Source organism: Oncorhynchus gorbuscha, linkage group LG04 (assembly GCF_021184085.1).
Source record: "Oncorhynchus gorbuscha isolate QuinsamMale2020 ecotype Even-year linkage group LG04, OgorEven_v1.0, whole genome shotgun sequence".
NCBI classification, from domain to species: Eukaryota; Metazoa; Chordata; class Actinopteri; order Salmoniformes; family Salmonidae; genus Oncorhynchus; species Oncorhynchus gorbuscha.
This window is the reverse complement of record NC_060176.1, coordinates 43114298-43125980: the sequence shown is the minus strand read 5'-3', so window position 1 is coordinate 43125980 and position 11683 is coordinate 43114298. Positions and strand designations below refer to the sequence as shown.

The 11683-nt window shown below is 42.8% G+C and overlaps 1 protein-coding gene across 2 annotated transcripts; it reads right to left on the bottom strand.

The window, feature by feature from the left end:
- Positions 1-1538: 1538 nt before the first annotated feature.
- Positions 1539-11683, bottom strand: LOC124034102 (ELMO domain-containing protein 3-like). 2 transcript variants are annotated; one of them, XM_046346845.1, is made up of 14 exons: positions 11584-11639; positions 11060-11095; positions 10333-10840; positions 9321-9392; positions 8481-8555; positions 8001-8070; positions 7654-7716; positions 7440-7528; positions 7218-7341; positions 7016-7138; positions 6767-6897; positions 6552-6628; positions 6346-6473; positions 1539-6217 (listed from the first exon to the last, which is right to left on the bottom strand). In XM_046346845.1, the coding sequence occupies exons 3-14, from the start codon at positions 10366-10368 to the stop codon at positions 5979-5981; spliced, it is 1227 nt and encodes a 408-aa protein (XP_046202801.1). In that variant the 5' UTR covers positions 10369-10840; positions 11060-11095; positions 11584-11639; the 3' UTR covers positions 1539-5978. The 2 variants fall into 2 exon arrangements, with proteins under 2 accessions (XP_046202801.1, XP_046202800.1); XM_046346844.1 differs by lacking the exon at positions 11060-11095 and having other exon boundaries at positions 11584-11683.

The following is an 11683-nucleotide window of genomic DNA, read 5'->3' as shown; positions in this document are numbered from 1 at the left end:
GTGCAGACACAAGGGACAACAGACACACCGGTCTCTACATTGCAGATGAGCTGAAGGCAGTCATCAATGACCTTGGACCACAGAAGGTATTTGCACTGGTGACAGACAATGCTACGAACATGAAGGCTGCTTGGTCTAAAGTGAGTCCTACCCTCACATCACACCCATTGGCTGTGCTGCTCATGCATTAAATTTGCTCCTCAAGGACATCATGGTGCTGAAAACAATGGATACACTACAACAGAGCCAATGAAATGGTTAGCTATGTGAAGGGTCATCAAGTTATAGCAGCAATCTACCTCACAAAGTAAAGTGAGAAGAATAAGAAGCACCACATTGAAGCTGTCCTGCAACACCAGCTGGGGTGGTGTTATCATGTTTGACAGTCTCCTGGATGGGAAGGAGTCTCTCCAAGAAATGGCCATATCACAGTCTGCCGATATGGACAGCCCCATCAAGATTGTATTTTGGGAGTTTTTTTTCTTCTTTCTAGTGGTAAGCAACCTGAAACTCCTGAAACCTATAGCAGTAGATTGGGGGAGACAATGCCATCCTATATGATGTTCAGATTCTGCTTGCAGATGTAAGAGAAGAAATCCGTACTGCCCTGCCCACTTCACTGTTGCTCCAAGCAGAGGAAACTGCAGTTCTGAAATATATTTTTTTAAAGCGTGAAGACTTATACCTGAAGCCCATACACGCCGCTATGTAGATGTTGGACCCCAAGTATGCTGGCAAGAGCATCCTGTCTGGTGCAGAGATCAGCAAAGCCAATGGTGTCATCACTACTGTGTCTCGCCTCCTTGGCCTGGATGAGGGCAAGGTTCTTGGCAGTCTGGCAAAGTACACTTCCAAGCAAGGGCTTTGGGATGGAGTTGCAATATGGCAGTCGTGCCATCATATCTCATCAGCCACCTGGTGGAAGGGACTTTGTGGATCTGAGGCTCTTTCTCCTGTTGCCTCCATCATCCTCCAAATCCTACCAACATCAGCCACCTCAGAGCGCAACTGGTCCTTGTTTGGGAACACACACACAAAAGCATGCAACATGCTGATCAATACAAGGGATGACAAATGGGTGGCCTTCCGGGCCTCAACAAGGTTGGAAAGTGAGTGAAGATGAGGCCTCAAAGTCTGATGTTCAAGAGGTGGACATTGAGGAGGTCCAGGGAGAAGACATGGAAGCCTGAGTGGAAGAGAACCAAAGCTTTAGTTGAGTCAACTCATTTAATTAAAGTTCAATTCGTAACAAATAATTTTTATAATTGTATTTCTTTTGGAAGGATTTTATAATTTGCAATTATGTATTCTTAAATTAAAGGGTTTATGTTTCTGCCTCCATATGTGGTAAGGTAAATATATCCAATGCAAAAAACAAAATCTACATTTAAATGGTATTAATTCCCATATATTCCCGTTAATTCCGACAGAATGTTTCCACCTGAATATTCCCCAAAATGTGCAACCCTAAAAGGGGATCCATAAGAAATACAAATACAAGAATAATAACCACAGCACAAAGAAAGAGAGCAAATAACTGTTTTCAATTGCATTTATTTAAGTTTCTCCATACCATACATTTTACTGTACAACGGCACATATTTCTGAAATAACTCCCATTATAAAATAGGGCATCTACAATTAAGGTACAGTCATAAAATGCTTTCAGGGAAAAAAGACGACAAAAGCAACAGTAGAACATCTCCATATAAAGCGCAGGGGATTCAGGAAATAATTTGTTGTCGACAAAGCAGATTCAGACCACTCATTTCAGAGTACCTTGCATCCTGCTTAAGACCCGTTTTCTCTTGGTTTTGAACTGAGATCTATCAGTTGAAAACAAAATGTGACATAACTGGTGCAAATTTCAAGCCAGAACCTTGATTTAGGACTGCAAATCAAATTTGGAGAAGCAACACAATTTTTCTGTACGATCAGAAACTAATATCATTGTTATTTCTCATTTTTTTCCCTGACATGGTCAAAAGGTGGGAACAATCACTAATACACACAAGAAAGTGGATACCGTCGAAGCGACAAGTAAATTAGCTTATCATTAACATAGTCAACATCAGTAATGATTGTTCAAAAATCCATTAGAGTGGATCTGCAGTCAAGCTGACAAAAAGCTATGTGGATCTAAGCGTGTGGTTGGGCCTATAGTGGGCCTGTGTCATTTAAAAAAAAGTACATTGACCTACCAGCTTCAGTGTTAGTTCACTAGTGTTTCAGGTGTGGAATATACATGGCATTTGACATCCAAGCTGTGTATGAGGGAGTGTGTATAACTAAGGAAAGAGAAAAGATACAATCTGCCATTATATGAAGTGAAAAGCCATTGTCCTTAACAGACATTCAAAGAAGAGAAAGAGAAGATTTGTCTGAAGTCTTGAGGTAAGCAATGTGTTTCAATAGAACGCCCTACTGACAATCATATAGTTACAATCACCTTCTGTACAAACTTCCTGATTCACACACTGAACTGCAACAAGCCCCTCTGCTAAAATAGAACAAAAAATAACTTTGTGTATCTTCACAATCTGAAATGCACGTTCAGTTATATTATTAACGGGGCGGCAGGTAGCCTAGTGGTTAGAGCGTTGGGCCAGTAACCGAAAGGTTGCTGGATCGAATTCCCGAGCTGACAAGGTCAAAATCTGTCACCCTGCCCCTTAACAAGGCAGTTAACCCACTGTTCCCCGGTAGGCTGCCATTGTAAATAAGAATTTGTTCTTAACGGACTTGCCTTTTTAAATAAATTAAAATAAAATAGACTTTAGTCCATTATTTCAGCTTAAAGAGGGCTATGATGAGATTACGGCTACAAAGAGTTCCTTTATGCCGGTTTGAAAACAACACAAACAAAGCATAATATTCAGCCACCTAGCAACACTCACACTGTACACACCTCCAACATTCTGTAAGAGTGCAAATTTTGCTGATAAAAAAAACACATACGCTTGGCAAAATAATGAGCACGAATTCCTTTAAAAAAAATAGGGGGGTAGATGTGGAGAGTAATGTGCTTGGAAATAACCCAATAAAACAAGGTAGGCTATGTATAGGAGCTGATAATGTCCACCTTTATAGATGTTTATATAATGTGTATACTTTAGAATGAGTTGAATGGGTTTGTGTTACCTCAAACCCCTGACACAGTGATACATCCATTTTTTTATAGGCTTCCCTTAGAGGGTAACATGACATCCTCTGGGCGAGCAGACACAATAGAACCATCTGGAACACAAGCAGCATCCTACTCACAGAATGACGTCACTGTAATTCTACAGTATGGTTCAAATGACCCCCTCCTACTTGTTCTGCTTTCAGAGCAGAAGACAAAGATCATATTTAAGAACAGGCTACCGAAGATCTACAAGTACCTCAAAAACATTCATCCACTGAGTAGCTCCACTAATGAGATGTGTGTGTCTCTTGTAGATGGGGGGGGGGGGGGGTGAATGTCCTATAGTAACAGCTTGAACACTCACTGGCACTAAAGATTGTAAATGAGACATGACCAAGAGCAACAAATTCTACAAGGAAGATAAAACAACAAGGATGCTATCTGATGCTACAGTACTAGTGCTACCTGAACATGCTACTGATTGAGACTGCAGAGCTATGCTCCCCTGCCATACTATACCATTCCCCACAAACACCCTGAAATAAGGAAGGATTTCCCTCATCATACAACACTATTATTACTGATTATCCATGACAGAATTGGGATTGCATACGGTACACCTTCTTAGACACCCTTCACTGTTATCATCACTATCATCTTATCATTTAAAATGAGTAAATTCTCCCAAATCACAAATGTTCCTCATCATAACAATACCATGTTGTCTATGGTCACCCTAACCTTTAGCTCATTATAGATATCCATGAGATTAGCTAAATGTGTCATTTGTGTGCACTATCCATTTAGTCAGATAACCCAGACGATTGCCCTAGTCAAACAACTCCAGTTGGATGCTCTATAACGGAATGCATGTAGAAAGTTTCCAGCAGACTTCAATCACTAGTCTGACTAAACCAGCCCACCAACACACTCTGCTACTCCATGGCTAGTCAGCTGTTGGCTTGACTGACCTGTCTAAATGCTAATCTCAAATGAAACCATTTTTATTATGTAATTCACTACTTTTGACCAGAGAAACACAGGGCATATGATCAAAAGTAGAACATTATATAGGGACTACCTAAACATTATATTTGAGACGAAGGCTAAATCCCAGTTCAGATACAACAGCCGACATGAGACGAGATAACAAGTAGCTCATTTTTGAACGTTGTACAACAACTGACTAAAGGGGCAATCAGATCAAGACGAGAAGCGCAGTTGAGACCTTTTCCACAGTAACACTGCCTCTTTATATTGATTCAACTTTGAAACGAAGTTGCCACTTGTAGCAAACGAGTGTCCTGAAATACATGCACCAGAAACAGGGTACACTTTATGACTTGTCAGATAAATACTATTATCAGCAAGCTAGGCTAGCTATGTGCAGCAACATAGCTAGCAGATAGCTAATTGTCTGCTTGGCTGAAAACAGAACGTTAGCGCATGTATTTCTCTGATTGGCTAAATGGATCAGTCTCGTCGCAAGACTTTAGCTAAAGCTTTGACATGTAGAATCTTGGGAAGCTGCAGCCGACGACCTGAAACGTTAAGGCGACACCGTTCATATTAAACAAACTTAGTTCTACAACTCCTTAAAATGTAGACTCGGCGGTATGACGAAGACGCAGAACGTAAACAGCACAGTGGGTATATTTCCGCAACAACTTGACGCAATGAGGCTCAATTTCTCCGTTGTTTTTGGTCCTGTGGCAGCCACAAGCAAACAGCCTGAAGCGAATCTGTGCGCATGCGCAGATGGTGAGAGCGAAGTCTTGAAGTCGTTGCCGCACGTGGCAATGTCATTTCGCTGAGTTCACCTAATGAAGACAGTTGCGTCGCGTCTCATTATGTATTTGAACTGGGCTTAACAATTCTAACCCTCATCCTGAGTTTCTTAGCATAATAAGTTCCTCTCACTTTTATAAATACCATCAAGTACCCTATCCATATAATATCATTTCATATACAGTATAATCTCATCTATTGTCATGAACAGCTATCCCTTTGGAAAGGACTAAAATAGTTTTTAAATTATTAAAAAATATATCCCCCATACAATAGGGGGGGCTCTGGGCCTATTCAACCTGCACTGGGAGATGGAGACAAGAACCATCGGAGCCCACAGACCCACCACACACATAAGCCCAACTACACACACAAACACATTGCTCACTGTTCCAACTCCCTATAGCCAACACAGACCTTTACCTTCATACCCAGCACGCACACACAAACACACCCAGGCTTGGTTCTGCTGACAGTAGAAAACAGACATACACACTATGGCTTTCCAGAACTCTACTCGGGCCGTATAGACAGATCGGTGCCCTGGGGCTTGGCAGCTATTCAATAAACCAAGGGTGGGCATTGTTACTCTGCAGGCTTTGGCTCCAGCCAAGCTGAAACACACCTGATTCAAGTTATCGACGCCTTGATTAAAGACTATGATTGGATGATTAGAAGAAGAATCAGGTGCGTCCTAGTACCGTAAAAATGCCTGTCCTTGCACTAGACCCAGAGAAAACGCTAATATTTAATTCACTCTCTCGTCCTCTTTAATGACATCTTCTATTCATCCATCAGTCCCATGTCTGTGATTTAGTGTTATCTGAACGCCACACCATCATGTACTTCTGTTGGGAGAAAAGGGATCCCATACAAAATTATCTGAGAGCAGCTTTACAGCATCAATGGGTATGTACCACAAATTAGTGGGGTCAGCGCTTGGTGGGGTCCTCATTCTCTTTCTGTCTCACACACACACAAACAGATACACACTCTCTCTTTCCAGCTAAGACTAGTGTAGCTGTGCTCACAGTCTCACTCTCAGTCTATCTCTCCCTATGTCTCAGATGAGCCTGGCCTCTCCCTCCATGTCTGGGGTCAGCTCACACACTCCAGTGAAGTGCATCTCCTTGCCTCTGGTTCCCTCAGACCTGGCACCTCTCTCCCCCAGGCAGGGTGAGGGTTGCTGGGCCGTGGGGTCTGGGGAGGCCCGGGGGGCGCCGCCCAACCTTCTCTCCCTCAGGAAGACGTCAAGCCGACGCAGCATCTGCTTGGGGTTCTTTTTGGCAAACAGCTCCACTTCTGGAGGGGAGCAGAGACACAGTGGATGTCAAGGATGTGATTGTGTTACAAAGGGATGTTGTTAATAATGACATTATTGTGAAAACAACTGGGCTTTGTTAAGCCTTGGGTAAAACACAGAGAGTTGCCTTTGAGGACGAAGCCAGAGTCAGAGATAGTCTTCTGCTGGCTCTTCCAAAGCTGGTAGAGGTGCAGGAACGTGGCAACATAGAACTCGTTCAACACCCCCACTACCTGCTGTCGACGGTTACACTCCCTGGAAGACCACACACACAAAAGTGAGGACATCTTGTAAGCAAGTGACTAGGCTCTAGCAGTAGGGCAGGACACTTACTTGGAGAGGGCCTCTTCTCTGAGTGCATGTAGGGCGATACGGGTCATGTTGATAGACATCACACAGAACGGAAAGTTCTGGAGAAAGATTAGGCAGAAAGAGTAGAAACCAAATGGGATTTGTAAATAGAAAGACTATTCAAGTAGCCAGGCACACATTACATAGATGTCCCTACTTGCCTTAACCTGAATAGTTTGTGGCCAGTGTGTATGTACCTGGGTGGGATGTTGGGACAGCTTGTAGATGTCTCTGGCTAGAGGCAGAGTCTCAGGGTCCATCACCAGGTACAGGGTGTGCATCAGCCCCAGGAAACCTGTACCACGCAGGTCTGTGGCTGGGTCCGTACCTACACACACTCAACATTTCAGTGTTTTGTTCATTTCTTCATAGCAATATATTCTTATCACACTTTTCATCTCAGTGTGAGAGCGGCATCTAATATAGATACAGAAGATGTCTCTTACCTTGAAAGCCCACATTCTCCCAGTGGGTGCCGAACCGAGGACAGTCCTGCTTGCTGCCTGTCAGCCTCTTATAGATGGTCTGTAGAACACGCATGTGTACAGCCTGACTGTTATCCAAAGAACCTACAAAGGGGAAAAAACACACACAATCAGCCTCTTATCGTCTGCAAAACGGCTCTCTCATTCAAACACACACACTTACACTGTGCGATGGCAAAGACCAGGTCCCTCTCCTCCAGTAGTTCTCGGTGAAGTCGCGGCGGGCCGAACAGGAAGTGTGAGATAGCGGCCAGACCCGTCCTACGGATGGTGGGCTGGATGTTCTTCTACAGAGAGAGTGAGAACTGACTTTTTTTCGTAATGAGAGTGAGACTCTACAATGCAGTCCTAAAACCCTCAGACACAGAAAGACCCACATTCTTACCAGCACCTCGCCAAGGTCTGTAGTCTGGAAGTGCTGCAACGCCTCATTAAAGGAGATGAGAGGAGTAGGACTGGACTCCTCACTGACCACTGGAGACACACAGGACAATAACACACTTCAATAGATTCGTATACAACCTATAATGGAGGAATAAAACATCACAGCTTTCAGGCAGCCAGGGAATAGGTAGATGTTGCCCCTAACAACAGCTCACCTGGTTGGATACTCTCTAGAGCCTCCCACTCCTCTCGAGCCTGCTCCACCTCCGCACTTTCCTCTGCAAACGCACACATACACACGGCTGAGAAACATCACAGACACAGCTAAACAGCAGCAACATACACAGGTGAGGAGTAATCGTTCAGTCATGGTGCTATGGTCCCACCACCTCTCCAGTTAATTTTCAATCTGAACGACACCTTCTCCCCCTCTACGCCATGACACCATCATTTCATATCCTGCCCCTCATCCTCTTCTTCCTCTTCCCATAGCCGGCTGGTTATGGGAAGAGACATGGTTGTTCCTTTGGGAAGAGGGGCCACTGAGTGTATTGTGTCTTACCTTCAGTCTTGGGCTGTTCTCCTCCTGTAGCCAGAGACTGCAGAAGGCCATTCTGCTTCAGAGCTGAAATCTAGACAAATCACAAAAACATTAAGGACACCTGCTCCTTCCATGACATAGACTGACCAGGTGAATGCAGATGAAAGCTATGATCACACTGAACTGTTTCCCGTGTGTATCAAGAATGGTCCAACACCCAAAGGACATCCAGCAAACTTGACAACTGTGGAAGGCATTGGAGTCAACATGGGCCAGCATCCCTAATGGAACGCTTTAGATGCCTTATAGTCTATGCCTTGACGAAATTAGTCTGTTCTGAAGGCAAAAGCAGGGGGTGCAACTAAATATTAGGAAGGTTTTCCTAATGTATGGTATACTCAGTGTATCTGTAAACACACAATTGTATTTAAAGAACAACAGTAGGGTCAGTTCCCTTTCCTGGAATGTCTTTGACATGAGGGACAGTATAGAGCAACTCACTGGCAGAGACTTGAGCAGTGAACTGCCATTGGCGTGCTCTTTGACACTATGACCTGGCGTCAGTCCATTAATCACCTGGAAATACAGAAACACAACAGGTTACACAATGCCAGTGGTGGAAAGTACTTAAGTAAAAAATACTTAAAAGTACTAAAGTCGTTTTTTGTGGGATCTATACTTTACTTTTTATATATATATATTTTTTTTACAAATTTTACTTTCACTTCACTACATTCCTAAAGAAAACAATATACTTTTTACTCCATTTCTTTTCCCTGACATCAAAAAGTACTCGTTACATTTTGAGTGCTTGGCAGGACAGGAAAATGGTCCAATTCACACACCTCTCAAGATAACATCCCTGATCATACCGATTGCCTCTTATCTGGCGGACTCACTAAACACAAATGGAGTGTGCCCCTGGCTATCCGTAAATAAATCAAAAACAAGAAAATGGTGCTGTCTGGTTTGCTTAATATCAGGAAATTGAAATTATTTATCCTTACTTTTACTTCTGATTCATAAGTATATTTTAGAAATTACATTTACATTTGATACTTATGTATATTTAAAGCCAAATACTTTTAGTTTCACTCAAGTAGTATTTTACTGGGTGACTTTCACTTGAGTAATTTTCTATTAAAGGCATCTTTACTTTTACTCAAGTATGACAATTAGGTACTTTTTCCACCACTACACAATGCAACATAGAACAGCAGGACCAACAAGCTACCAGTCTATACTGATGATAACAGGAGAGGTATACAGAAATTCCTGCTTAATAAAAATGTTTAAACAAACATCTCTGAAAGGGAACCTCTTGTTGGTTGTTGTACTCACAGGTTTGTGGTTAGAGTGGCCATTGGTTAGCTCCTCTGTCTCTTTACATTCATGGGACACACCATTCAGACCCTGAGAGGAGGGGGACAGACCAAGAGGCATCATCAGACACAGCCAGGGTAGCATGGAAGACCAGGAAGAAAGGGGGCAGGAACATCTCTGTGGAATGATATGCAGCTAAGGATCAGGTGGTTGCCCTCTCACCTGACCTGGGGTGTATTTATTAGTCTGATTCCGTTGCAAAACATTTGGTCGGTTGCTAAATGTTTTGCGGCTTAAAATGTTTACTCCAAGCGGAAAACGTTTTGCTACGAAAACGAGTTTCTCTATTGGACAGATTCTGATAGGTCCCTCCACATTTCGTTCCGTTTGTGTCCAGTTGGTTCCTATAGCAAATGGTAAATGGATTCCGTTGCAAAACAGAGACCAAACGTTTAGCAACAGAATCCAACTAATGAATCCACCCCTGGCAAGATGGTACAGTGCCAGTGCAGACACAGCAGAGAAAGAGAACTGTTAGGCTACTTTGTGGTGGAAACCTTTTATTTCCCCATGTGAACACTTTAGAGGGGAAGCTGCTTCATTACTTCCTCCTCCACTCACTAACACAATGGGGATTAAAAACAGAAGGGAGAGATAGAAATTCAGCTAAGCACCACACATTTCACGGTCAATAGTCAGAAAAACAGGCTAATGGATGTGTCTACAGTACTATAAGGTTGTACCTTCAAGCAGATAGATCTGTTAGTGCAGAAAGTCTCATTGTGAAATCTGATTGAATACCACCACACCCACATTGTCTACCCCTGTGATGGTATCACAGACAGTATATAGTTAACATGTGTACAGAACAGGCCATAAGGTCAAAATGTTGATTTGGAACTTGACTGATGTCTGTTGACTGATACTGTTCCATTTCATTGTATACAGCTGATGCGACTGTTAATCACATAGTTTACACACAGTTTAAACTACTTCAAAAGGTTAGACTACTCCAGGTCAAAACACCTACCTCCGTGTGTGATGTGACACCGCTGTCCTCTTCCATGGCATGAGTGTGTGAGCCTATGTATGTGTGAGTGGGTAAACCCTGTTCTTTAAAGCCTAATTTCTCAGACTAAGGCGGTCAAAAGTGCTATTGGGAAGACCCTCATGTTGTCTGTTGTGTCCCTTTCCACAACTACTGCGTTTCAAACTTCTCCTTCCTTCCTCTCTCTTGGTCCAGACTAGAGTCAACAGGTTGATCTCATTGAATTCAATTGTTGTGCATCCTGCCCCATTAGAGGGGCTGCAGGGCTGGGTATGGACACTGCTGGTCTGGTATGGCCTCTTTCTTTCCCAGCCGCTTCATTGCTTTGACACTCAATATTGGCACCTCACATCCACGATGTAACAATGTTCAAACCCTTGTGGGGCAAGTCTTGAAGTCTTGCAGAGTTGGAGTGGGCCTTCTCCTTGACAGGATCTAACCAATAGGGGGCACTCATGCCATGCTATGTCAAACTGGTTGTCATGGATATCTGCAATTTGGGGCAGAAAAATAAGGTGGGTAACTAGCTAGCTTGCTCACAAATAAAATCTCAAAAGCATACTCATTATTAATGAACACAAACTGATCAATTGTCTATTTCCAATTATCTTTGGAAAAAGTATCCAAACCAAACTCATTGAATGACTAGCTAACTACAGTAACGTTATACATAGCTAGAACCGTTATCAAGCTGTCAAACTAGGCTCACCAAATGGTAACGTGATACCGAAGACTCACTCACAGCCTACACACACAAAAAAAATAACTTCAAGGTACAATCTGAAACGTGATTAACGTTACCAGTAACTCAACTGACAACATTAGCTAACTACCGGTACGTTAGCAAGCTAGCTACGTGAGCTGACAGGCTACTGCTAGCTAGTCTAACTTACTGTACATTCAGTTAGCACTGGCTAGCTATCTACATCATGAATGCGTTTTTTTTTGTTGCATAACATTTGTGCTCAGAAGAAAGTCAGCATCAGTAGCTCTGAAGTACTGTCATCCAGCAAGCTAACGTTAGCTAGCTAACTCTAAATCTAAGCTAAGTTAGCCTAGTTAGCAAGCTAAATATTTTTTCACAAGCCAACCACTAGTTTAACTACTGCCCTTCTGGAAACTGTCAAAACATTTTCGGATTTGTTTTATTTCTCCCTATTTCTTAAACATTCATCTCACAGCAGCGATTATCTATATAATAGTTAATTATCGTTTAATACAGTTTATTTTTACCTCAGTATCACTCCCTCCAATCTCAGTTTCCCTTCCCCCTTTCCACAGTTAACTTCAAGTGCATTCTGGGAATTGTGGTTTCCTGCCCTGCCTAAACTGC